Consider the following 26,288-nt stretch of genomic DNA (forward strand, 5'->3'; position numbering starts at 1 on the left):
AAAAAAAGCCAAAAATCACAATTATAAAAGAGGCAACATAATTAATTCACACTGAACTGGCGATCAGTCTGTCAATAACAGGTGAATGTTGTACCAAAAAGCAGGTAACGCTGCCTTTCAAATTCCTGTTAACTGACAGCTGGTTTCTGAAAGGATTTTCAGGTTTTCCTTTTAAGTATTACCACCAAACACATGTAACTCACTGTCATTTTCCAAGCACCTTGCTACACGCCACCCAAACAAAAAAGAAAATACAAGTAGATAACAAAGAGGCAGAGGATTAAAGAGGATGCAGAAATTTATGTCAGATCTACTCACAGTTGCAAACAGATGTGAGCTAGAGACTTTAGTGGAGTAATATCAATTTACACCTAGTAAAGCCTAGCCAAAAATATTTCCATGTAAAAGGAACATATGACGCATGAACCTACAAAATCATCACAATGCAAATCAGTTAGTCGCTATCATATGACGAGAGTGGAAGCATAATAGTTATTAAAATGGCTTTCACTTAAATGACTTCAGTATTAACTAGGCTTAATACATGTCTTCACAGGAGCTTTGCAAAGTCAGGACAACACAAGTTTCTTACCTGAGCTTTTATTTGTTTTGTTTTGTCTACTCTTAACTTGCTCAGTCCATAAGGTAGGATAACGAGAAGCTATATCTAGAAAAAAAAAAAAATGACAGAAAATGTTTGAAAATATTACAGTATTTTTTTTAAGTTACTAGCAGCTGAAATATAAGTGTCTAGTTTTAAAGATACATGGATCTAAAAAAGAAAAGGGCACACTGGTTTGCATTATTAGTACAGTTAAAAACTTTATTAATGGCATGAATAGTTCCTTCCTGACCCCATTCATATAAAAGGTTGAAAGAAACACTTTTAGACTAAAATTATGTTTTATCAGAATAAAAATCTCCCAGTGTGGACCCAAAGTACATAACAGCCTCAGATCAGACTCTGTGAGATTTGCAGTGAGTGGTAAGGCAGCCACAATATAAGATTATCATTGTATGTAGGCTTTGAGCTTTGCATTTACAATGCACCAAATTTCCCCAGACACAAATAAGCCTGACAAAACATCAGCCTTTAATATTACTAAGTGATATGCTGAGGACAGAATTAACCCTTTAACTTTCTTATTTTACCATACAGTTTTAATCTGCACTCTGGCTCAAGTTTAAAATCTTTCTCTGCCCTGAATAGTGATGATTAAAATTGCTAATGTTGGACTCCATAGCTACAGTGTCATCTCAAAACTATCACATAAAATTCGTTGCTTGTAAGTAAAGACTCTATTGTATTTGCTGTCTTTATCTAGAAAAAGGTACAGATGCTTGCAATTTCTTGCAACTGCCCAGCAGCTGAACTAATTCTTAAGGTAGCATTTGATGTTGTAGTGTATGGTCCATACTGCAGACTTTAATACTACACCATTAAGTTCTTGTTGATGCTCACCTTCTTCATCACCTTGAGGCTGAGTCTCCAGCGCGGGAGCTGAGGCATCATCTGAATTCAGAATGGAAAAGATTTGCAAGGAGACTACAATTATGAGAGTAAGCTAAATAAGTGTACATACGTGATTGATACTAATGATTTGCACATAGCCCCGGCCGGTAAACAAACAATAATTTAAACATTATTTATAGGTACTACACAGCATAAATATATTACATCTACAGACTATGGATTATAAATGGATAGGGTTTGAGGTTATGGCTGATGAAATGATTGCAGGGTGTTTGATGAGGCATGAAGTTATCAGGTCGCTCCCTGGACAGTCATCATTTCCAAAGAAGTAATTAGATAAATGTATAGAAGGAGTAAGACCTGTGAAAGCAAAAGCAGTCTGGGTCAAATGACTGGCTGCAGACATGTTGACACCTTAAAATGAAAGGAAAATTTCTTCTGGCACAGCAGGATCTCTTTAACAGTCAAGCTGATTTTATAAGCAAGATTCACAGATTAAAGAACCAGAATGTTGTTTGCATAATTCTTATCCTCTGGTCAGCAGTCTCCATCCATCCACTACCAGCCGTTGCTGCAAGAAAAGAGGGAGGGAAATTTACAGAAATTATAAGAGGATGTGAGTAACTTTAGGGTCAGTAAAACACAGTGGAAGTAGTGCTGAAAAAGAAAAAATCAATATAAATAATTATTTAAGTTGACATTCTGTGAGAAAGGGCATTACCCAAAGACCCATCTTTACCTTATTACTTTTTTGTTATGTAAAATTATTGTGGATATTGTGTAAACATAACTTAGCAGGCCTTGCTAGTACCTATTTTCCAGTCATTGCTGTTTCCTGTAGCACGGATCTAACTCCCAGACTGAGGTGTCCTGCAGTAAACAGCATCCTTCAGGCAAGGGTTTTATCAGAATTTCTTGCAGTTTCACAACTGGATCTCAGACCAACATTGTTTCCAGATTGTTCTCTTGGCATTTTCACAGAAGCTAGAACCAAAGGGAAGTGAGAAGCTTCCCCTTGCACGTAGCCCTACCGGGGTAACAGTGAGCAGCAGCTGTAAGGCTAACACACTCTCTGTTTCCGTTTCTTCTTGCTACTGCAATCCGGAACAGCCTCCCCACGTTTACTTCTTTGTCACCATCTTTATGCAGATCACGCAGAGGATGACCTTTGCCTCTGGAGACCACAGCCAGGTTCACAGCAAATACAGATACCAAATAAACACTGACAGCAGGTAAAACCAAATTTGCAGCCGTGGAACACTAACCTCCATGCTTTTCACAAAATCAAAGCAGCAGCAAGGAAAACTTACTTTCACTGCAAAATGTTTTCATAAAGAAACTTTTTCTAAAGAGTGCTCATTCCTATGTCCATGCAATGACTGGATACTTTGCTCCAATGCCATAACAGACCGCCATTTCTCATCAATTTTGCTGGCATTTTTGTGGTGTCTTCTGGGTGGTGGAATAAGACTACTGATTCATTTCAGAGAGGCCATCAAGTACTGAGAATCAGGACATAGATTTACATCACCAATCAGTATGTGATTCAGAAACCCCAGAATTTCAAAGCGTAGCTTACGGTAGATAAATCTTAGCAAAAGCCCATCCAGAAACTTGGGTTTCAGTATAAATGACATTTTTCTAATCATCTTTGTTACACAATTTCAGTTTGTGACACATTTGATCTTATATTCCTACCCAAAATTCAGATATAACACCATAACTTTAGCAATTATCAGTCCAGTCAAAATTAGTCTCTTGAACTTTGTTCAAGCAGCATGTAAAACAGTCTACAGATTTTTTTTTCCCTTTTTTTACAAAAACTTAACAGATGTTCATGACTGAGTCATAGAACTGGCCTCAGGTCTCCCCCCGCCCAAGAGAAAGAAAGAGAACAAACCAAAGATTTGGTATAGGATATCTGTATAAAAGGTATAAATTTTACTCCAGAACTGGAGGAGCTACAACAGTTCCTGAACTGTTTTGTAGTTCCTTTATTTGCAGGAAGACATAAATTTTCTGTTTGCACTCTTTCAGGTACATCATCTTTCAATAAAAACCTTTGCGGTAAGAATGAAGAGGCATGTGGCATTTCATTGATCAAAACAACGTTCAACAACTCAACGAGAGTCACAAAGGTAAAGTAGTTATTCTTCACGTTAATTAGATATCTCACAGGTTAATTGTATAGGTCTTCCTGGCTGGCACATGCATACCAGTCCATATGTGTGTACATTTAAACAGAAATCATTCTGTTTGCTGTCAGAGTCCAGTTGCCAAGAACATAGTCCTGCAGTCAGCTAAGAATCAGAAAAAAGGGATGTGATCCCATCTCTGACAACTGTGCTTTTCGGATAATATGAATATTTTCCTTGGATAGAGGAGGGAACTGCAGTGCCAGGGAAGATACTTTAGCAATTACGTTTTAAGCTTTATTCCTGTTTGGTTTATTTGCAAACATGCAAACAGAGCTCCTGACCTCCAAAGTCTGTATCTGGAAATTTTCTTTCAGTATTGGAATACCCAGGGAAAGCAAGGTGCATGTCTGCAACAGATATGGCCCACCAGGTCATCTTCTGTGTCTGTGGGACAGGTTAGAAGAGACTGTCTCTGGCTAAACCTATGCTGTCTCTTGAAAGTCGCTTTCTCAGGACCACACTTGAAGGTCTGATGCATGTCCTTCGCAGCAGTAAGAATGTCATGAACCTGCCTAAGCTTGCTGAGTTTCAATACGGGCAGGTACTCCATCCAGGCACCCCTGATTAGTCCACAGGAACATGCAGAGGAAAGACGAGCAGGGTGTTTTATGGTTATTTCAAAAACTACTGCTGGACCCTTTCAGGTTGAGCTACAAAACACTTCTTACTACAGTGACTGTGAAGCCAAAGCACATCCCTTTAACTTAGATAGCTGATCCTGTTCACTGCTCTGTGATGGTCTCTAAAGAGGTTGTGATTTCTCTGACAACATGACTTTATTTAAAACATAAGGCAGGACTGGCTGGCAGAAGGGTGGGGAGAGGAAGTTCACAGCCAGCATCTAAGGGCCAGGGACCATCTGGGAACCAGGTCAGTGGCCCTTCATGCTGCAGATTTGTGCTGGAGAATAAACACAGGGCATGAGTAAAATGCAACCATGTCATTTTAGATGTGAATATATGTGATAACAGAGGGAGACTTGATAAACATTTAAGTTCCTTGTTCTATGATTCTTCATTCAGGGTTCAACGGCTCAGCCACCACAGTTGCAAATAAAAATAAAGGATTCCAGACAAGTTTTATATATGGGATAGTTCATTCAGTTCAAAGCTGAAAATGAAACTCCTGACCTAAAGCAAATAGGTAACTTAAAGTTAGTGGAACACACAGTTTGTCTGGAAATACATGAAGGAACAATTTCCAGTACTTTCTAATTATTAACCTTAAAAGAAGTACTGATTTTCTCAACCTAAGAGTGCAATGGAAGTTTATTTAAATGTTGGGTATATTACAATGCTGCAAAAATTCCTGTAAAAAAAACTATTTCAATTATATATACAGTGCACCAAACAGATAGCCATTAACATTAGCATGAATATGAATAACTTATTTAAAATTAATTTATGCTAGGTGTCACTGACAGCAACATTGAGTATTTTGAGCTGAATTAAAAATTCTTTTAAGCATTTGGAGAGTGTAAGCTTTAATTTTGTTTAAAGCATAGACATCTCCCTCATTTAAACCTACCAGATATGCTGGAATTGCATCAGATTTTCTCCTGCTAACAAGATATACACTATGATCTATCTCTAACAACAATCACCGGGCCATGAATGTAAGCCATCAGATGAATTACTCACAATATAGAGCAAAGTGCTGGGTCCAAGATGACTCAAGCACCGATTGCTATGGAAATAAAGTGTGGACTCCGGTTCCTGAGATTTTGGGACTGCAGAATGCTGTCTTTATCAAACAGACAGAATAATCTGTCCTCCAGGGCAAGCAAACAGTATGGGAAAATACTTCAGAGTATAGCTATGGGAAGAAAAGTTATCTTCCAAATAGCACAGAATAGCAAAGTCTGTAGGGCTGAGACTAGAAAAATGTAATGTCTGTGCATATCTAGACAAATACATGCATACATATATATTCATTTATACTTATAAGTTTACTAAATATGTAGAATGCAGACATAAAATGAATAGTAGGTATGCATGTATACATATATGCAGCTATAATATATGATGAAAACATATTGATAATTTAATCCTATGGAAAATCACAGTGGTGATTTTTGTTTCTATTTAAAGGCCAGCTAAGATGTTTACCTGTTTTTCCTGCACCTTCTCGTTGTGGCAGCTTCTCACTCACTGAACCTGCAATCGGAAAAAAGGAATTAACCAGAAAAATATTAATTGCACTTTTAATGTTTTTCCTAAGAAACACAGTACCACTTCAATGATTGATTCTTGTTTATTACAGCAATAAATGTCAGCAAATTCTTCCTTTGCAAATAAAAGATCTCAGCTTTGCCTGACTTCTGCATTTGCATACGATCAATTTACTGTCAGACGCTACTTCTTGGCCACAGCAGGACTTGAGAAAGAGACAACATTAAATACTACATAGACACAAGGGCAAGAACATGCTCACATGCTGCAGAATCAATGTCTCCCTTCCCCACTGACCCAGCGAGGACAGGTCCTGCAGTCAGATGCATGGCGCGGGCACTGCTACCTTGCAGTCCCCTGTGCAGGGCAACATCCCTTCTGCTCACAGAGTCTTGCCCACCACACCTCAGCTGCTCTGAGGGGCTTCTTCGGCCCCTACCCAGTCCTGGCTCACGTTAAAACCTGCCCCTTTCTGCTTTAAAATTCCTTATACAAAGCCTTTGGGAAATGCTGTGCTGTTGTGGAAAAGCGTGTGTGTTGGGGGAGGCAGGGACAGCGCCTGCTTCTGAGTTTGAGCCTGGGCTGGTTGCTGGAGACACCCCCAGGGCTGTGGCCCTTAGGGAAGGAGACAGCAGTGGTGGGAAGGTAGTTACGTTTGCAGGAGATGGGGTTTAACAGCTTATTCTACCAGCTTGGACTCCAACCCAACATCCAGTCTTGTCTTCAGGTTGTCAAGAAATGGAGAATCTACTGGTTTTCTTAGTATTTTAACAAGAGGTAGCTGTCCTTAGGGTTTAAAATAGAAATACCTCCTTATTTCTTGCTTATGTCTCATTATTACAACCGTTTGTATAATTCTAACTCCTAGCCACTTCTTACCAACATACGTATCTCTGCTGCATTAAAAACAAACCTTTAAAAGTGATATTTTTCTCTCTGAAGAGCCACATGGAGCAAACAAAAATTAAAAAGCATAATGTCTATCTATTCTTACCACATAGTCTCTTCTTACGTACACCTGCTTTAATGAAAGAAAATGCCACATCTGACAGATGCTCAGAAGTGTGTGAAATTATTTCGTTACCTTCATTTTCTCAATTTATTTCCTTCTGGAATAAGTACATTCCCTGGGTTTAAAACAAACAAAAAAAAACCCCAAACCTTGCAGCACAATAAATCTGTTCTAAAAGGCCAATTTAAATAAGCGAAGCCACTAAATCACAGGCCATGTTTGAAATGCTGAACTGATGGTTACTTCAGCATGGAGTTTAGATATGGGAGTCTGCCAGAGGGAAGACAGCTAACATCACAAATCTGGCATGCTGATTTTAACACGGTCATAAAAGAATGCAAGACAATGCAGCCAAGCTGATATTACCTTCTGAAGGATTCAGCTTTTAATACAGTTTTTATACATTCATATCAAAAATATTCTAGTTTCAACTTGCTTCCTTTTTTGGTGGCATTGTATTTTTATTGTATTACGTTTGAACCACCAGAAATTCAATGTACATAGTGATGCATCAGTATTAATTCAGACAGGAAAAGTAAAAGTAATTATCATTGTAGGAATTATATCCAAAGGTATTTGGGATAGCTTGCGCTAAATAGGCTGCAATACTAATCCATGGTGTTCACTCTGAAGAGGAGGCAGATTCCTGCATTTATGCTAGCTGAAGCCAGAAGATCTGAGCTTCTCGGTGCTTGGCGTGAATTTGATAAGAGGCTCAGCTTGAACTCAAATAAGATGTTCCAGTTTTATGAAGTACTGCATACAAAATTACAGGTTCTTCTAATTGCACTAAATACCAGTGATCCAATCTTTCCTCAAATTTCATCCAGTTATAATTAACTCTGTACTTTCTCAATGTAATTTTGATACACAGGCATATCATTGTAATTCTCTTGCAAATGCAGAGATTTTAGGTTTGACTCTCACCCACACTCAAGCATTTTACACCAATTTGTGAGTAGCAACGAGGTCTCAGCATGGGGAATGTGTGTGATGAACTGCCCCTGATAGCCCCCTTGTGCTAAAAGGAGTAAAGCCTCAGTCTGACAACAGTGCTGTCTTTCTATATATATTTAGAACCAGTATTATAAGCTGAACTTAAACTTCAGTTTATACCTAAGTAATTTCAGACATTGGTGAAATTTATATAATATTTCACATCTTAAACCAAAACCAGAAAAATCTTTCCAGATTTTGTTAACACCAAGATGCCTTCAGATTACTCCATCTGTATGTGAAATGGTACGAAATTAGAACTATATATTTGTGTAGAGTCAGAAAGAATTTAATTATTTTTTCTATGCTTTGCTTTTTTACCCTAAATTATGATGGAAAATTTATGGATAGAGGAGGAGCGTGGCATTCACAGAGGCTAACTTTATCATAGTGAATCTAACTTCACTATGAAATTAGATGAATGCCAGGAAAACAGCTTCACTGGGCTAACATTAATTTTTTTTAATAGTCTTTGGAAGCTAAGAGAAATATTCACATAATTTCCTGCAAAGGGAAATCTGCACCCTTCACATAATTTCACCTGAAATTTTCCGTTTATGCAGGAAAAATTTTTCTTGTTGTCTCCAAGTTTGAGGTGAGGAGGAGGGCTGACTGAGCTTGTATCAGTTTCTTCTACCACTTTCTGAATATATTTAAGGTAGAAGTACATCTAGATTAAATGGTGATAGGAAGTTGCATTTGCAAGTTTCTAGGAAATTGTATCTTCAATACTCACGAAAAGTGCTCACATTTTCAGCTAGATAAGAAACAGAAATAACAACTTATAACTTATTTAAAGGTCAGGCAATACAATCACTGCAAGCAACCAAATCACCACATAAATATATTTATGGAATGAGAGAGGACAAGGAGGGATAACAAATTCAGCAGCATTATTTTAACAAGGAGTATTTAGTATCATTCTAGCTTGTGCATTTGCCTAGTCATTTATAATTCTGATGAATTAAAAAAAAATAAAAAAAATATTCATGCCTTAGTTTATTGCAAACCCCACAATTCAGCCCAGCTTCACTCTAACAACTTCTGAGGCACAATAAATCTTCCAAGGAATGGGATGTGAGTTTTGTGGTCTCTGATTTTAGCATATCCATATTCTATCATTTTGATCATATGTGACTTGGTCTTTAAAAAAGAAGGTGAAAGTCCATTGTTATACAGTTTAGATAATGATTTCTGATCTACGAAAGAATATTTGATATGTAATCACTGAATGCAGATATCAAGAAACAGGAAAGTAAACTTCCCATGCTGTTCTTTATCTCACATATGGGTGTGCCTGACTGCGTATGTATAGGAAAAGTCCTGCATATGGGGACAAAAGATCTAGATATTCCAAGGATGGATATTTTTCCCAGCTAACTGAAGCAGTATCATGCAAATTTAAGAAGTCCACTGCCTTCCCCAATATATTTCTTTTAATTACATTATCTGATGATAACAGGAAGAGTTCTGAAATTTTAGAGGTACTTGTATTTTGGCTTTAAAAGGTGATCCTACCATCTTAATTGTAAGGTATCAAAACTACACAGAATAAGAATATATGTCTCCACACCTCTGCAATCTCACTGGCAGAAGCCCAGAATAGTTAATAAGGCATTAAAAACCTGCAATAGGCAAACATTGTATTTTCCAACGATAATTTAACACCTGCTTCTCAGTTTCTGACCCATTTCCCAGGACTCTGTGCCTATGGAATTTCTACAGTTCCCTGCAGTGCTGATAACAGAGATGGGGAGCTGTAAAAACGTCTGGTTTTAAGACTGGTGTTCTTTAGTGAAAGTATTGGGGGACATTCATCATTTTTAGGGAGCTTTCTTTTTAATGCTGTCATGGGAATATGTTTGATTTACTCTGCTTCTCACCACTGCTCCTGCAACAGTCGAGGTTATTTCCATGGAGCGGAATGACAATCTGAGATTTATCATGTCTGTTTTAGCAGTATCAAGTGCTGGTGAGGGAACAACTGGAAAGGATGGAAGAAGAGCTCTTCCAGGTAAAGATGTAGCAATTAAAGCAAAGGGTTTACATATTTCAGTGGGAGAGTTCTGCATTTTAAATGCTGTTTATAACCTTCATCCTTTCACACTTTGTGTCTCTAGTGAAAAAGACAACTTCAATAAGAGCAACAAGAACAACACAATGAGCAAAAAAACAGCTTATGCAACTATTGTGCATAGATAGATAACAAATATACACGTGACGCTTTTCTGTCCCAGGACATGAGATAGCTTTAGGAAGCATCACGTTAAGCAGCTAACCAATATTAACAGTTAACTTAGAGGTTTATTTCACCTATCCAATATCATATAGTACATGTGAAGTATGGACAGGGGATGGAACTGGGAAACCAAGCTCCTAACTGCCCATCCTAAGTTCTGCTCCAGATTTCCTCTATTAAAATCCAAGTTCTTCCAGGCTGCCATGCTCTTCTTTCCTATTTCTGAATATTCACCAAAGTCAAAGGTGTTTCTACTGGGAGAAAATGAAAGACAAGAAATTACCCCATAATTTAGGAACAGCACAGTTGATTAGACATGTATTCAAACCCTATCTGAAGTTACTGAAGTACTAACCTAGAACTGAAAAGAAACACTGAACATTTTCATTAAAAAGATCAATTTTCACACCTTCCATAATATTACATTTCCTGTGACAAAATCATTTCAAAAACATGTTCACAGTTGACACTGCCTGCCATGTTGATTGTCTGTGCACATTCTCTAAAGGGAAAAGGTGGCAAAAGTGATCCTGGGGAAAAAAATGTCTGGGACACACAAACTGCAAAAATTGCAAAAATGCCTTTGAAATAGCTATAGCATCACGTCTGCAGAATACACAGCAGCAAGTGAAAATACATAAGCGCACTAGTGTCAGGATGCCACCACTACAGCAGATCTGCCTGCAAAATCAAAAAACAGCAAGGCAATGCCTGCAACAAAGCTAGTAACAACATGGTGTGTTGGACTGACCAGGGACAACAGCGCTGGAAGAAATGGAATCCCTGAAATACTAGTTAAAACAGGAGTACATCTACTCAACTTCAGTACACCCACTAAAATTTTGATTGTAATTCCCATGCACAGTGGTACTAAAGAAAAAGTACAGAAGGGAATCAACGGTGATCTGGAAAACATCAACAGTCCTTCTGGGGGAAAGAAACCTTCTTTTATCGTAAACAGATGGCAATTTTGAATATATACTGGGAAATGGGAGAAGGGTGCAGTTGTGCTTCAGGCTTTCATTCTGCAATATAAGAGCAAAGTTTTGCCTTATTATACCACATAACTTTCTGAGAAAATCTGTAGCTGCCTCCTCTGCTGAATGGGATGGTTTCTCCAGACCTCTTAAGACTGAGACCTTAGCCACTACCACTGCAAAATCCCCTGGCATTTCAAATCTATTTCCAAACCCTGCTGTAGTTGGACTTCTTTCCTGAGGGATAAAGGAGAAGTGGTGAGCAGTAAAACATGACAGCACTGATACAAGCAGGGGAGGAAATGTGCAGAGATAATAGGAGAAGGTCTCATAACAATTGGAAAATTATGCACACTCTTCCATGGAACAAAATCATACTCTGCATACTTACCTGGGCCCTGGAGTAGTCCATATATCTCTGAGCTACTAAATTAAAATTGAGTGCTGCTATCACCTTCTCCTTAGCATTCCTGTAAAACTACCTTCCCTTCCCACCCCTTCAAAAATGAGCTGCAGCCGTCTGGCAGTTTATCTGCTAAGCACATGAATATACCTTTGAGAGGAACTAAGAATTGGTTCCTGTAAAGATACAATAATTCTGATATTAATCTAGTAATTAACCTGGAACTACACCGCAGCTTCTCCTCAATAAGACTGAATACAAATAGAAAAAGTGAAAGTACAATAACTCAGTAACATTTTGAGCCAAAAATAATGCCATATGCTGTGCCACATTTGCCAAACAATTAAGTGTTGAACTTCCAGCATCAGCTTAACCCCTTTTTCACTGATGTCAGTGAAAGGGATGAAACTACAGATTGATCTTGCCACAAAAGCCATGAAGGCGTGCTTTCAGAGAAGCCTTGGCTATGGACATGCAGAAGCACGTCTATTCAAGAATACACTGAAACACAAAAATACTATCCTAACCATGTGTCTTCTGAAGAGGCAATCTAGTTATAAACAATAACTACACTAAAATGAATGCACATTTTTCTCTATTTTAAGGTTCCTGCACATTATATATTATTTTTCATAACTGTCATTCTGCAGCGACTTTTCAGACTGGATCAAAACTATTAATCTGAAGAGTATTCTTTCTGGCTAAAGTTCACCTACAGGCAAGATGCATGGAAGATTCTGCAAATCGTTTAAACAAGATAGACCTTAAAAGAAGAATTAACTTTTTATAATTTTTGTTGAAACTTTCTCCATGATCTCTTCTTTCCTCCATCTATTTATTAAAAACATCAATATTGTGCTTGAATGACTGAAGTAGATCAGACAAGGTGAATTCCCTCCAAGGCCTTTTTACCAGCTTCATTTACATTACAGGGTTATTTACAGCTTTTTAAAACTATTTCTCCTGCTCTCTGACAGAGAATGGTGCTACAGCACAAACAGAAATGCAATACATGGAGCTCAAGTATATTTAGAGCTATTTCTGTGCAATTCTGTCAGCCCTAAGGAAGGTGAATAGCAATTCTGGCAACCGTTCATACACTCAGGATTTATATTTATTAACAACGTCAATGAAATAGTGTCAGAAGCAAATTCCTAAAAAACAGTGCACCTGCTAATTATATTAATGAAAGATAAAAGGCAGTACACATAGCAATGAGTCTGATTTGCTAATTCATTTCTACAGACAATGATTCCATTATGTTTTTAATGCTTTGTTTCGTTTTTATTTCTCCTCTGGATTTGGTCATTCATGAAAACTGTGGGAGTTCTTTCATTGGGCTATGTTACAAATCAGGACAGTCACACACCATATCTTGGGGGGAGTGGTTTTCTTTTTCTGTACTCAACATACTTAAAATACAGAAAAGGCAAAGCCCTCTGAATTTTTTTTGCAATTAGTTTATGTGCAAGCAAATTTTGGCATAAAGAAAGGACTATCTCAGCAAGTCAGTTGCACGGTTTCATATATTGACACACGAATTTCATACAAATAACCACTGTAGAAACCCTCTTCAACAGCCAGATTACAGTACAAGTAACGTAGATGGATCATAGAATCACAGGGAGGTTTAGGGTAGCAGGTCTCACACAGGGCTAGCTTGAAAGCTAGATCAACCCTCTCAGAGCCTTATCCAGTTGAGTTTTGCAAATCCCCAGGAATGGGCCATCCACAGCTTCCACCAGCACCTATTTCTGTGCTGAACCACTCTTCCAGTGAAGAATTTTTTTTTCCTTAAGTTTAACCAGATGCCACAGATAAACTCTGCTATTCATGACACGATGTCATTACCCTGCCAGACAAACAAGTCTTACCTGGGCACCGGGGAGTTTTGTGGGCCACAGCAGTACCACTGATAGGACGACCATTGGGAGTGACACACCAGCAGTATCCAGTGTAACTGTGGCACTGAACCTGTCAGCAATGACATCAACCATGTGCAGTTTGTCAGACATATGTTTCTTATCCCAAAGTGTTCATGACACATAAGTGCAAAAGACTAATCCAGAAAACTATATTGACAAAACCTAGAACAATAAACCATAATGGACCTCATCTCAGTTCTATGTATGATTCTCTAGCATAAATAACAGTTTATTTCAAGAAAAATGTGGTAGATCCTTCAGAATCTAATGGAATAGAAGACTTTTGAAATATGTGGTTGTTTACACCCTGATTCAGAATAGTGAGGTGCAGGTGTTATGAGAACCTTACAACAAAGTTCCTCAAGGGACACATAAACTGTTCCTGAAGCAAGCAATCTTGATTTTTTTTCCACATAGAGAACATATTGTTCCACCCACTGAAGGAGCAGGACAGAGTGCTTCTGCCAGCATTATTCATATCCCAAGCTGTCAGAAAGGAAACTCTTGGAATTCCTCTTAGAAATCAATTGCATTATATTTCCTGAGGGCCAATATCACTTCCCTCACCATGCTCAAAATGAGAAGGATCGTCTTCTGCACAACTCTGCAACTGAAATGCAGTACAAGGCAGAAGAAGGTGATCTTGTTTGGAATATATATCACAGGGTAAGCTTTTACCTGCATCCCCCTCTGAATTCCATGACCTAACCTAAATCAAAGTCTCAGACCACATGGTTTTGCAGAAACTCAGCTGAGAATAGGGAAGAATCCTGTATGATTCACGCTTCAGCCGTAAGATATGGACTCTGGTCACAAGTTTTCTGGTTCAAATCAGGAACAGATCAGAAATTCCAAACATTTTACCATCTGATGAGTATTCAGGGGGCTACAAGAATGACTCAGCTGCCTCAGCCTAGAACAGGGACTGTATCACATGAACAATGGTAATGTCTGGCTCTTTTGCTGGCCAACTGAAAAAAAGAAAAAGGACTCAGCATAAAACACAAATTTCCCTTCCATTTGTTAACATCAGTGGTAGCATAAATTACATTTCACTTTGAAATTAAATTTCCCTTCATTACATTTGTCTCATCTTCATCCTTTGCAAACACACATATCCTGACTTTCCAGCCATGCAAGATAATGAATGAAATATTTTCAACCTGACTGTATGTGCCATCATCATTGCATTCTGGGATAAACACTTGTTGAAATTCCTTGCGAGCTTGTTCCTGGGTGTACTTCCTCTCAGCCACACATCTGGAAACATCTAGAGAAAGGAAAAAGACAAGTCAGCTGGATGAAGCAATATGAAGAAAAGATAGGTGACAATCTATATTAAGAAAAAGGAAGAAGACTCTGAGACACACATAAAGAAAACCAGAATTATAATCAGTGAAAATGTACAATCAGTTGCATTACTTTTAGGAAAGAAAACCAAGGGAAGACAGTAATTTCTAGACAATAATCAAGAACTGGGAAATGAAATGGAGAGATGCCTGGAGAGACAGCCCTTCTGCTCCAACTGCTGCCAAAGGGCAGAAACCCAGACAGGGCTTCTCCTATCAATTTAACACAGCAATAGCTGCTGCATTGTGCCCCACAATATTCTTTCCATGCTGGTGGCACCACCAGCTATCTAGTGCTTCAGGAAAGGCAAAGCAGGAAGCAGGAATGCAGCTGCCTTGCATTTCCTACTGTGAGTTTAAGCATCATTTACTGCAGTTATTCAGCAATCTCAGCTGCGACTACAGGTGTGCCTTTTTACCAGGCTGGTAAAAGAAATAGAATAAAATATATTGTACAGCATAAAGGCTTGTTGAGGAGGTGATTTAATAATAATTTCGGACATGCTTAATTCATATTATGCTAAAATTTAATATGACAGTTTATGATTTAGGCATGGCACAAGTCAAGTCTACCACATGGTCCTTTTTTTCGGCTGTGTGGTTTCTTGCACCGTCTCCGACATTGCCTGGTACTGGTTTCCATCCAGGACAAGGTAGCAAACTAGACAGCTTTAATTCAGTGGAGTTACTATTAGCAAATAAATTATATTGTCTGCTACATATACTTTATTTCAATTAGGCAGCCAAGGGCTGAGAAAGTCACATAACATAGGCAGTTGTACCTTTTTTTTTAAAGCCGCTACAAATTTTAGCACGTTGCTGATGCAGAATCAATACTTTAGGATCTGCTTGAGCTAAGCAATTTCAGGAGAAACGAGAATACCAGGCAAGCTTAAGGTAGTATTAATGATTTCAAGATGTGACTGCAACATCTGAATTAGAATGATCTCAAACATATAAGCAGAGAAATTTGCTGCTTCTGATCCCTGTTTTGTTTAAAGTCTGTTTGACAGTAACTGGCTAGTTTCCTTTTAGTGTTAAAACTGTCTAGCAATTACCTGTGAGACAGGGGTGTTCTGGTGATTTGTGAATGTTTGGGCAGTTCTTCAAAAGCATGGGGATGGGCTTTCTAGTCCATGCAGGCTTTCTAGTCCATGCACATTGAACAGAATCTGAACAGTGAGGCAACAACACTTCCACTTCCCCACCTGACACCAGCATATCTTAACAGGGTCCCCAGGAGCACACAGGTGAGCCACCTAAGACCCCAGTCCCCTGAGCATCCTCTCTGTGCCAGTATCACTCATACATACATGCACAGAACCAGCAAGGAAGCTTGCTCCAACAGCAGAAGTCCTTTGTACAGGATAAATCCTTCACTGGTCATCTCCACCAAGCTTTGGACAACTCACCTGGCAACATTAGCATAAAATATTCCCTTCAAGTCCTAGGCAACCTGGGGTGGAAGTGTACTATAATGAGGACAGAAAGTGGTCCTCAGCATCTGCATCCTGAAAACAAAATTGGGGCCCTGTAATTCTAATCTTCGTATTGATTTCCCTTCTGGTCTTGAGTTGCATGCACTACTTCTGTGCATCAGTTTACTCTTCTCACAGGAGCATTATGATAGTGTATGTTGGTAAAATGCCCAAAATACAGTTGTTTCACTCTGAAAAACTATGTTTCAGTCTTAACAACCTTAATTGTATTATGCTCTTTCAGAAGGGATATTCACAGAGATGCAATGTTACCTAAAACAGGCAGAGAAGTTCAACCATCCATAAATGTAAGAGAAGTAATAGTGAACCGAATTAGTTTATACTCCGGTACTTTATGTCTGAAGGGAAAATTATAGCCAATGTACTGTGCAGCTCAGGTAAAATCTGTTAATGTATGCACCACCAAAGGTTTTTTTGAGGGAAAAAAAACCAAAACACTTTAAGCAAACTTTTGTGTCGTAAGCCACCTTCTGAGCGTGGTTTGGTTATACAGTACTTAGTAACATGTGGTTTTAATGTAGCTAGTATTTTAACTGAAAATAAATCACTCCTTTGTTGGACCTCTGTCCTCATTTTTCTAGAATGACATGTGGTTTAAATGTCTAAAAGGAAAAGTGATATAAATTCCATCACATAAGGTCTCTGGTATAGTACCAGCAGGGTTGTAAATTAACTCCAATATTTGAATTATCATAAAAACATGCCAAGGAGAAAGAGAAGTTCTCCAAAACTGTCCACAACTTGTTCCTAAACAGCCTGATGCTCTAATGGCCTCCTATTTGTGGATGATCTAATATGCTATAAAATCAACAATGACCAAATTTAGTGGAATATAAAATTCACATTTGAAGCTTTCTTTTGTATTATATAACCATGGAAACATTTTAAAGTTTTTGGGCATTACTGTGCTTCGGTATACCCAAAATAAACCCATGGGGAAGATCTCTTATCAAGTTAAGCATCTGAAACTGTGTATAGTCAAAATATTCCCAGTTCTGTTTCTTTTATTTCACCAAGGCATTACCACAGGGGAATAACTATGATGCAGAGATGTGGTCCAAACCTGACAGAAAAAATATAATTGGGTGGTCAAGAGAAAAAGACAACATATAAAAACATTCTTCCTCAGAATACTAATGAACATAAAATTATTAATTCAGGGAAGGTAAATTCCTTCCAAATACAACACCACTGAAGCCAAAATAAGTTATAATATTTTTTATAATAAATTTGTAAGACTACACCATCTGAGCATCTTCATTTGTGTCCTGGTTGCAGTACCTTCTAAATCTACTGTGTGATTTCATACAAATTTTCCAAAGGAAAACAAGAAATCAAGAGATTTAGGTGCTAGACACTGATGTAAAATAACAACTGAAAAAGGACAAGAAAATTAGTTCTTGCCATGACTGGGAGAAAGGCTGAAACATGAGCTCACATGCAAGTATCAAACAAGAGATAGATGTAAGGAAACCTTGCAGCTACTAACAAGCAGAAGTCAGTGATGGGTGAGAACCTGATCCATAGGGAAACAAATATTCCACATGGCCATTGCTCAGGCTCACACAGGGACACCATATCTGGGACTCACTGTGCAAAGTCCTGTGAGTGCACTCAGACAGTTCTTGTCTATGGGCCCCTCTGAGCACTGTGTAACTACGAAGACAACTCACATGAATCTCAGATTATTAGGATGAGTCTGGGCTTAAGTGGCTTGCCAGGAGGAGGTTTATAGGAATATTGACATCTAAGGTGATACCAGTGAAGTCTCACATACCGATCCAACTTTCCTCTTTATCTAGACCAGGAATAACCCAGATCAGGATGGACCCTGAATATTTTGAAAGAAGACTGAGAACTAAAGGTGATGGAACTTACCTGGTACCTCTGTCCTGATTAATCAGCCCACAGCTTTGATTTTGATCGTCATGCACCCTGACCAAAGCAGGTTAAACTCTTTGGGGGTGAATGGCATCACACTGTGACAAACCACCTGAGAGCAGAAAGGACTCTGAGTCTATCTGCAAGGTGTTGGAAGGATGGAAAGCACTGTGCCATTCTATGCATCACTGAAACAAGTCAGCCTTGTTTCACTGTTGTTATACTGGATTTCTAGCTCAAAAAAAAGCCACTTTTTTTTTTTTAATCTGTTTTTGGTTAAACTTTTGGAACCATCTAGTGGAAAAATAACGGGCTTGAAAATGTTACTGGGTTCTGACTAGAATTCCCACTATACTTTATTTCTCTCCACAGCTTAAGTATTAATAAGGGAGCCAGCAGGCTCAAGCCAGAATCTGGTATATGACCTAGCGAAAAGACTTGTTTGGTTCTAAGACCTGTAAAAAGCTGCCTGAAATGAAGCCTTACTTGCCTATACTCAGACAATGGGGAAAACTAATTTTGCAGATATGTATGCCCAGCTGTAATTTTGAATGATGTCAAGACTGACTCAGTAAGAGTTTATCCTCTCAACTCGAGGTAAATGGGTTTGAAGCTTGCTGGGAAAACAATCGTAGAAACTGAGCATGAAGATGCACAAGTTTACCTTTAAATTAGCTCACTTGGTCTGTATCAGCTGTCCAGCTGGGCTGGTACTGGGCTGGGCTCGATGCATTTTAGCACAGTACATTGGCCAGTGTGTTGATTGTACCACTGAGACTTAGCACCAGGACTGCAAAGGCAGCTAGAGGTTTAAGAAGGCAAATATACCATAAGTGAAAGCAAAAATGGGTGTGTGGGAGTGGACAGAAATACACAGAACTGAGGAGATTACAGAGTTGTAGCTGTTTGGGCAGGTCTTTCTGAATTGCCCTTTCTGAATTCTGGCTTCCAGAGGAGAGCAGTGTCTGGAAGGCACAGGTGAAATATAAAGCCATCTTAATTTTCTGCAACAGGCAAGACTTTCACCTATGAAGTTGAGTGGTGCCAGTACACTGCTGCAGGGTCCAGAACCAGATCCTGGCATGTGACACCTGGGAGCATGGGACTTCCTGAGACAGCACTGAAGTCAATAGGAAATTTCAGTACCCAAGGAAGTTCTGGAAACAGAATTAGCTTCACAAAGCACACAGGACTGACTTGGAACTAATCTCGGTTTATGCCTTATTTCTAACACTACAGCACCGAAAACACTGAGCTTCAGAAAAAAAGAAGAAAACATCTATCAACTTCAACTCTGCTGGCTAATCCTTGAATAATATATCACACAGAGAGAAGTTTATTACTACAAAGGAGAAGTTTATCTTTAAAACAATGACACAAACTCATCAAGGGTGTAAACACCATCTCTAAAGTGACATTTAATACAATTGAATTTACAGCAACTTTGGGGCTCCACAGGGAGATCTAACCCAGACTCTCTCATGGAAAAGTAAACAGCTTGCCAAAAGAATAGATAAATCTCCTGCAAAGGTTTTGATTTAGTTCATCCGGTATTTCTTGGTTTGCTGTACATTTCAGTAAGAATAAAAGTACCTTTCCCAGTCCCAATACACTGAGCAGACTTCACTTGCTTTCAAAGAGATTACTGTGTGTGACATGGGCTTGTTATGTATTTATTCATAAAATACACTTCAACGGTTTATTTAGTTATTTTATTATAGATGGAATATCCCGCTGAACAGATCAGAAACATTTACCACTTTGTTAAAACTACTTATAAAGTGGTTAAACTTAATCGTTTGAAGAAAAAGTTCCCCTGAGGGCTTTCCACAGATACTTAGCTGTTCTTACACTAAAAAGAAAGCTTTCCTAAAATCACATAGACCTAGCATAGAGACAGATAATCCAAATACCTCTTGCTTTTCTCTGTAGGTTTCCTATACTGCCCCTCCATTATGCCAGAATACCTACATATACACACTTCCTTGCCCTTAAATTTAGAAATAAACAGTGCAACAAGCTGTTTAAAGTCAGCTATCTACCTGGGCGCTTTACTGAATTGTCTAACAATGAACCAGATTTTTTCTCTACTTCTGTGTTTCTTTCCTACTGCTCTACCCTTTTGCTAACTGGTAGTGATGCAATAAAAGTCAAATGGTCATAATTTGTCCTTAATTTAGCACAAAAGATTTTTATTTGGAGCACAAGACACCATTGGGTTTATGTAGCATAAACTACTCATAACATTAAGATTTTCTATGATATTTGACCTAAGTTTCAAAGAGCTGATCATGTCTACCAACAAAGCATACAAATAGCTGTGGCCTCTAGTGATCCGAAACACATAGCAAGCTATACATGCTTAAAGTTTCAATTTCAAAGGTGCGGAGATTACTAGCCTCCTGGGTTGGAAAGGATGTCAGCACAGACATTTAGCCTGACACAGCCATAAAATAAAGACTCACTGCTTTGTGACAAGGGCTGGCTGACTCTCTCACTACTTATTTTTATTGCTGCATTCTGGATTCAAACAAAACAGCAGAGCAATCTTAGCTTAAGCTCTCCTCAACTGGCATCTAACAGAGGCAGGCAATGTGGGATGTCTTTGTTGTTTTCTTTTTGTTTTCTTTTCTTTTCTTTTTTTTTTTCTTTCCACATTTTGCAACCACCCAGCAGTTTTGATAGCTAACTTTAAGATAAAATAAGGAATGTTGTGCTGGATTGCTTCTTGGCACAATAATATTTCTCTCAATTTCCTAACAGTCACATTTGGAGAGATACAGCCTGACTAGAACCGAATCAAATGTTTGCAACAAAAAACAAAGCTAGAGCTTTCTGATTTTTTACATACCAAAGGCTAGATTAGGTTTTCTGAGCAGAACAGAGATTTGATAAATAGTTTGGAGAAGTCTAATATGGGCCAATTTATAATTCTTGCACTGAAAATTGGAGAAAGCTTGCATTTGTGGTTCCTAGCCTTCATTGAAGTATTATTGCTTTAGCACTAGTAGTTTCTACTTCACTTGCTTTAAGATGTTCATTTTATATAAAGCCTGAAACTCAAATTGAAAATATATGAGCAGAAATGAAAACTTCATGAAACAAACAAACAAACAAACAAAAGGTTAATTTCATACAATTGCAGTAGCGAATATTTGATTCTAAAAAGATACCTTTTTTGTGCCTACGAATGCTTTTATACACCTTGTTTCTGTGCAGTCTGGCTTTGGCAAATTCTGCTTGGAGAAATATTATCAATAAAAATGTGAGTATCTTAAAAAGAGATCAATTCCACCTCCAGGAAATTGTGGATACTATTTCAGTGTTACTTGTCCTGTATTCCATATATCAGTAGACACATTTAAAAGAGCAAAGGAAATTCCACAAAAAAATATTCCGAATGTACTTAAAACTTTATACACCCCTATTAAATACCTACTAGAAAGTATATAATCAGAAGCCAATTGCTTTTGTTTTCAGAGACTAGATAAATTATAATCTCTGTATGTAGATACCTTTTGCTCACCAAGATGCTGAATGGTTTTTTTCGCAAATATACAGTATTACTACAGTGGCTTGATAGATAACAACTTGACACATAACATACATAAAGTACCAAAACCAAAATAAGTTTGGGGCTGATCAGGGTTTGTATCAGGATTGCCAGTATTACAGACTGGAGACTTGCAGTCACCCTATACATTAAATGCAGTGTCTACAGTGAGAAAAATGACAAGACAGCTCCTAGTTAAGAGTATTTAAAGATAAAAATCAGCCCTATAATCATTTTTTTACCAGAAGGTTTATTTAAAAAAAAAAAACAACCTGATACCACTTCTCAATACATTCTCATTTTAATATATTTTTGTCCAAATAATAAACCTGCCTCCCTCTCTTTTTTTTTTTTTCTTTTTTTTCTTTTTTCCTTTTTCCTCATAGAAGTTGGGGAAAAAATGAAAATGCAGAGGAGAAAAGGGAGGGGTGAGGTCAAGTGAAAACTGTTCTGCTTTCAATCTGTAGAGTGTGCAAGCTCCCCATGTCTGTTGAGGATTATTTTATAGACTGACACCTTCGTTCTTTCACTCATTTCAGTTAGGAAAAGAACCGAACCAAACCTACCCACTATGTCTCTCTCTCTCTATCCAGACAAAACATCTCGGGAGTATGTTCTCCCACAGAGCTGCCTTCCAGCGGCAGTTGGAGTGGCCAAGCCAATGTCCCTGGCCCAAGGGACATGCCCAGGCACTGCACGTACATACAAGTCTTGCTCACGCCCAGCTCACAGGCAGACCTGAGCTTGAGGGCAGCCTTCCTGAGAATACAGGATAAGCTGTGCACTCAGAAATCATGTCCAGTATTTACAACCTGGTTCTTTAGCTCACAGGCAACAGTAACATTTCCCCAAAGGATGCTTAGATTCATGAATCTAACCAAGATTAATTTATGAGCCAAAAAAACCTTCTGCCCAGTGATGTCTTCTTTCTCTTTCACAAAGGGAAAATCATATCAGCATGTTTATCCAAGAACAGAAAGGTACCTTAATTCATATAATTTCAAATAATTTAAACATGTCCTTCATTCATTCATTAACTCATTGTACCGATAGTTCAAACAAGTGAAACTTTTCACTCTCGCTGAAAGCCTCATTTTAATGAAACAAATACTGAGTGTTTCTTTAAGGAAAGTAAATAGCAAACAGTAAAATACCTCTTTATGGAAAACTCCACTCTAGTTTTGATGTGCTTCAGTTCTTTATGTGAATTGTGAGAATGAAGATAGTATTTTGTTATGTCTATGATAGCCCATAAAAGAATGGCATTTTTAAACAGCCAGGCTCTTTAAGATACCATAATGAATTAAGCTAAACATGAGCTATCTAGGGTTTCCAATGCAGAAAGGGGATCTACACAGTTATAGAATAACAATGACACCACTGTGTGTGATGGCTCTCCATGGCGTGCTCACAGAGCAGCAAGGGCTGGCTGGGGCACCTCTGCAAATACTGAACACGTACTCCTCAGTGCCAGCCAGGCTGAATGCTGAGCCACTCATGAATTAAGTATCACTCTGTGTAAAGCTCCTTACATTGCATTTTGAATACAGACCGCACAGAGATGCATCCAGAGTCCAGTTTAGCAGTCACATGTAAACCCAGGCTGCTTCTGCATGATGACAGTGAAGTAAGGCAATGTGGTGCAACTCAGCAGTTGAAATGTTATAACGATCAATAATTTGTATCAATCTTCCAGCCATTAAAGAAGTCTTATTTTAGTGAAGTATTGGTAGAGAAGACACGAAACTCAAGCACCTCAGCGAGGATGTTTCAAGAACTCTATGTAAGGGCAGAGGTATGCTGGCAGGACTATACCTGTGAATCTGTTTTTTCCATTGGTCACAATGTCAGAACACCAAATATTATTACTGAGCCCCTTGCTTAATACATTCAGAATATGAGTCTCCCATGCCCCAGTTATGGACCTGGTACATTCACTTAAAAACAACCTGAGAAAGGGAACAAGTATTCATGTTGTTATTTAAGTAATGAGAAGAGAAAAAGAGGAAAAAAAAGAAAAAAAGGGAATTTTTAAGTGCATTATCCTGCAAAGCTTGCAGCCCACTTTCAGGGCAAACTTACAGTTAAACCAACAGGAACTCCCCTTACTAACTCTAAGAGGGACGTCTCCATGGGAGACAGAGGCTTTGCAGTTCAGGTGAAGATTGCCAGTAGCCACAGACATCTAGAATTCAGTCACAGCGTTGCACATGCTTTTCAGCTTCCTACTGAAAAGCTGCCTAAGTCTCAGAAAACATTCATATAAAAAGCTCAAATATTTAAATGAAGTCCAAACTACCCCAGATGAACTACAGTACCACCTGCTCCAGCTCACCCTTACACCATCAGCAAAACTGTGAACTGAACTGCTGCTGGCCACTAGTCACTGTTCGCTTGATGGTCCATAAGAGACAAATACTGTGGTCCCTCCACTAGACACTCCTATTACAGATATTTCTTGCTTTGGACAAGATGCAATCACTTAGTAGACTTTCTACACTTAAGACCTGAAGTTGCTGAGATGAGAAATGAAAAGCTGTCCAATGGGAATGGAATTATTCTAAGTTTCTGAACTCTGAAGACTTTTATTTATACCATAGAAAATCTTCTACTAATGTAGCTAGGACTAAGGTTGTTGTCATGTAAAAAGGAAAAAAAAAAGAGCAGTTTCATTGAAAAGGCCTTCAATCTCACTTGCCTCCACCCAGCATCATAATTTTAGGTTTCAAAGTTAATACATGTTATTTACTGTTGCAGAAAACTACTTGAAAAGCCTAAAATTATTTGAAAACTGCTGCAGGAAAAATATGAGTTTGCATTTTAAATGTTCACAGGAAAAAAAAAATTCAGTAGAGGAGAATAAATAGGGTAGCAAACCTGATAGATTTTAGCATAGGTTAAACTGAGAGGAGTCTGCAGAAATGAGTTTAAGAATTTCCTCTTTTTCTATTATTATTTATAATGCAACTTTTTCATCACAATAGCAAATTTGAATATTCTTTGTGCCATTCTACAGAGATAAGGCTAAATTTTACAGCGATTCTGAACAGTTACCAGAGAAAAGAAGAAAAAAATAAAGGAAAAAACCCAGTGGTTTTTTTGTACATGTGGCATGTACAAGATGCTCCATGAAAAAAACCAGCTTCTTTCAGGTAGTCTTATCTATCATGATTTGTGACAGACATTCAGCCTTGCATTTGTAAGATAAAGAAGGGGGTCCTCACCTAGCAATGCCTCTCCCATTTCTTCTGGGGAAGATGCTTTTAGCTGATGCGTTGTGCATTTCTGTTCCCATACAAGCACAGCCTTTTGGAGTAACCTATACCATGTTTCAAATCATGTAAAACCCCCATTAAATATAAAACTGTTGCTACCGTCCCTATGGGAGCCTGCAGTGCTGGGCAACACTTCCTACTCATAATGGGCAACTGCATTGTTCAGGGATATAAATTAAAAGGGTTTTTTACCTTTTAGAATAAGGCGCTTTTTTGCTTGCTTGTTTGTGTTTTTTTGTTTGGTTTTGGCTTTTTGGTTTTTTGTAGAGATGATACTTCCACATGATTGGACTTATTTCAAGACTAAGAAACTTCAACCTGTACTTTTTGCATGCATTGACAGGGTATCAAAGACTTCGTTCTGTAAGTTACAAAACCTTCCAGTGCAACAGCCAGAGCTCTCCGGTCCCATCCTCACCAGCTGTAGTGGAGGGAACAGCGGTGAGTGCTAAAGGATGTAGCCTCTGTGTCTTTGTGAATGGTTTAAAAGCAATCATATTGCTTTTCTGCTTCTCGTATGTTTTGTTTCTTTAGCTATGCTGGGCCAGACTTACTGTGAAGCATTTGTGTGTGCGTGTGGGTGTGTAGTGGAACCCCATTACAGGTGATATTTAACAGTCCTCCTAACACAATAATTCTCAGCTGTCAAAATACATTTATTTATTAGATTTATAATCTTGTTGCACAGTAAACGTCTGTGTCAAGCAAGTGGCAAATCTCCAGAACTTCAGAGCTTAGATTTTGTTTTGAAAGGTATCCAAAAATGTCGATGTTCATCTACAGCATACGCAGATTATTTGAGACCTTTGAAACTGCAAAAGAAGGCTGGAAATTTTATGAGATAGTAACTTCTTATAGTGTTTCCAAGCTTAGCAATAGATTCCAGCACTGCTTGGAAATGGACTGGGGGAAAAAAATCATAAAGCTTTGTAATATCTTCAGAAAACCCCACTACCAGAACAGTCTGTTTTGATGCTTTTTTTGTCAAAGGTGAGCTGTTTTTCAGAACTGAGAGGAAGGTTCAGGTTTGTTTAAGCTGTTTTAACCTTGCTGCAGCCATCAGGAACTGATGATCAGGACAGGAGTGCAAGAAAGCAACATGGTTTAAATTTTGCCAGTTTTCTGTCATTTAGTTTAAGATCCAGAATTTAAAATGGTTTGCTTTAAAATGTTAAAGCATCACCTGAGCTTTTCAATATTGTTGTGAATAAAACTTGAATTAAAAAAAGCAAAGCAAGCATATTTCAAGTAAACTATCCCTTTGCAATTTTAGTATGTAAGCGCTCAAAACCAAATAGATGAGACAAATGTTGAGAAAAGGTGAGTAGGAGAAAAG

General features: G+C 38.2%; 1 protein-coding gene across 7 annotated transcripts in view; it reads right to left on the minus strand.

The window, feature by feature from the left end:
* SMOC2 (SPARC related modular calcium binding 2) overlaps positions 1 to 26,288 on the minus strand; it is a 149,709-nt gene that overhangs the window by 73,963 nt on the left and 49,458 nt on the right. For 4 of the 7 annotated variants that reach the window (XM_056343952.1, XM_056343951.1, XM_056343950.1 and 1 more), the window contains exons 3-7: positions 14,559 to 14,665; positions 13,345 to 13,444; positions 5,781 to 5,828; positions 1,463 to 1,546; positions 593 to 667 (exon numbers count right to left, since the gene is read on the minus strand). In XM_056343952.1, coding sequence (XP_056199927.1) covers positions 593 to 667; positions 1,463 to 1,546; positions 5,781 to 5,828; positions 13,345 to 13,444; positions 14,559 to 14,665 — 414 coding nt within the window. The remainder of the gene's footprint in view (positions 1 to 592; positions 668 to 1,462; positions 1,547 to 5,780; positions 5,829 to 13,344; positions 13,445 to 14,558; positions 14,666 to 26,288) is intronic. The other 3 variants (XM_056343956.1, XM_056343954.1, XM_056343953.1) reach the window with 1 other exon arrangement.

Source organism: Falco biarmicus, chromosome 6, assembly GCF_023638135.1.
Source record: "Falco biarmicus isolate bFalBia1 chromosome 6, bFalBia1.pri, whole genome shotgun sequence".
NCBI lineage: Eukaryota > Metazoa > Chordata > Aves > Falconiformes > Falconidae > Falco > Falco biarmicus.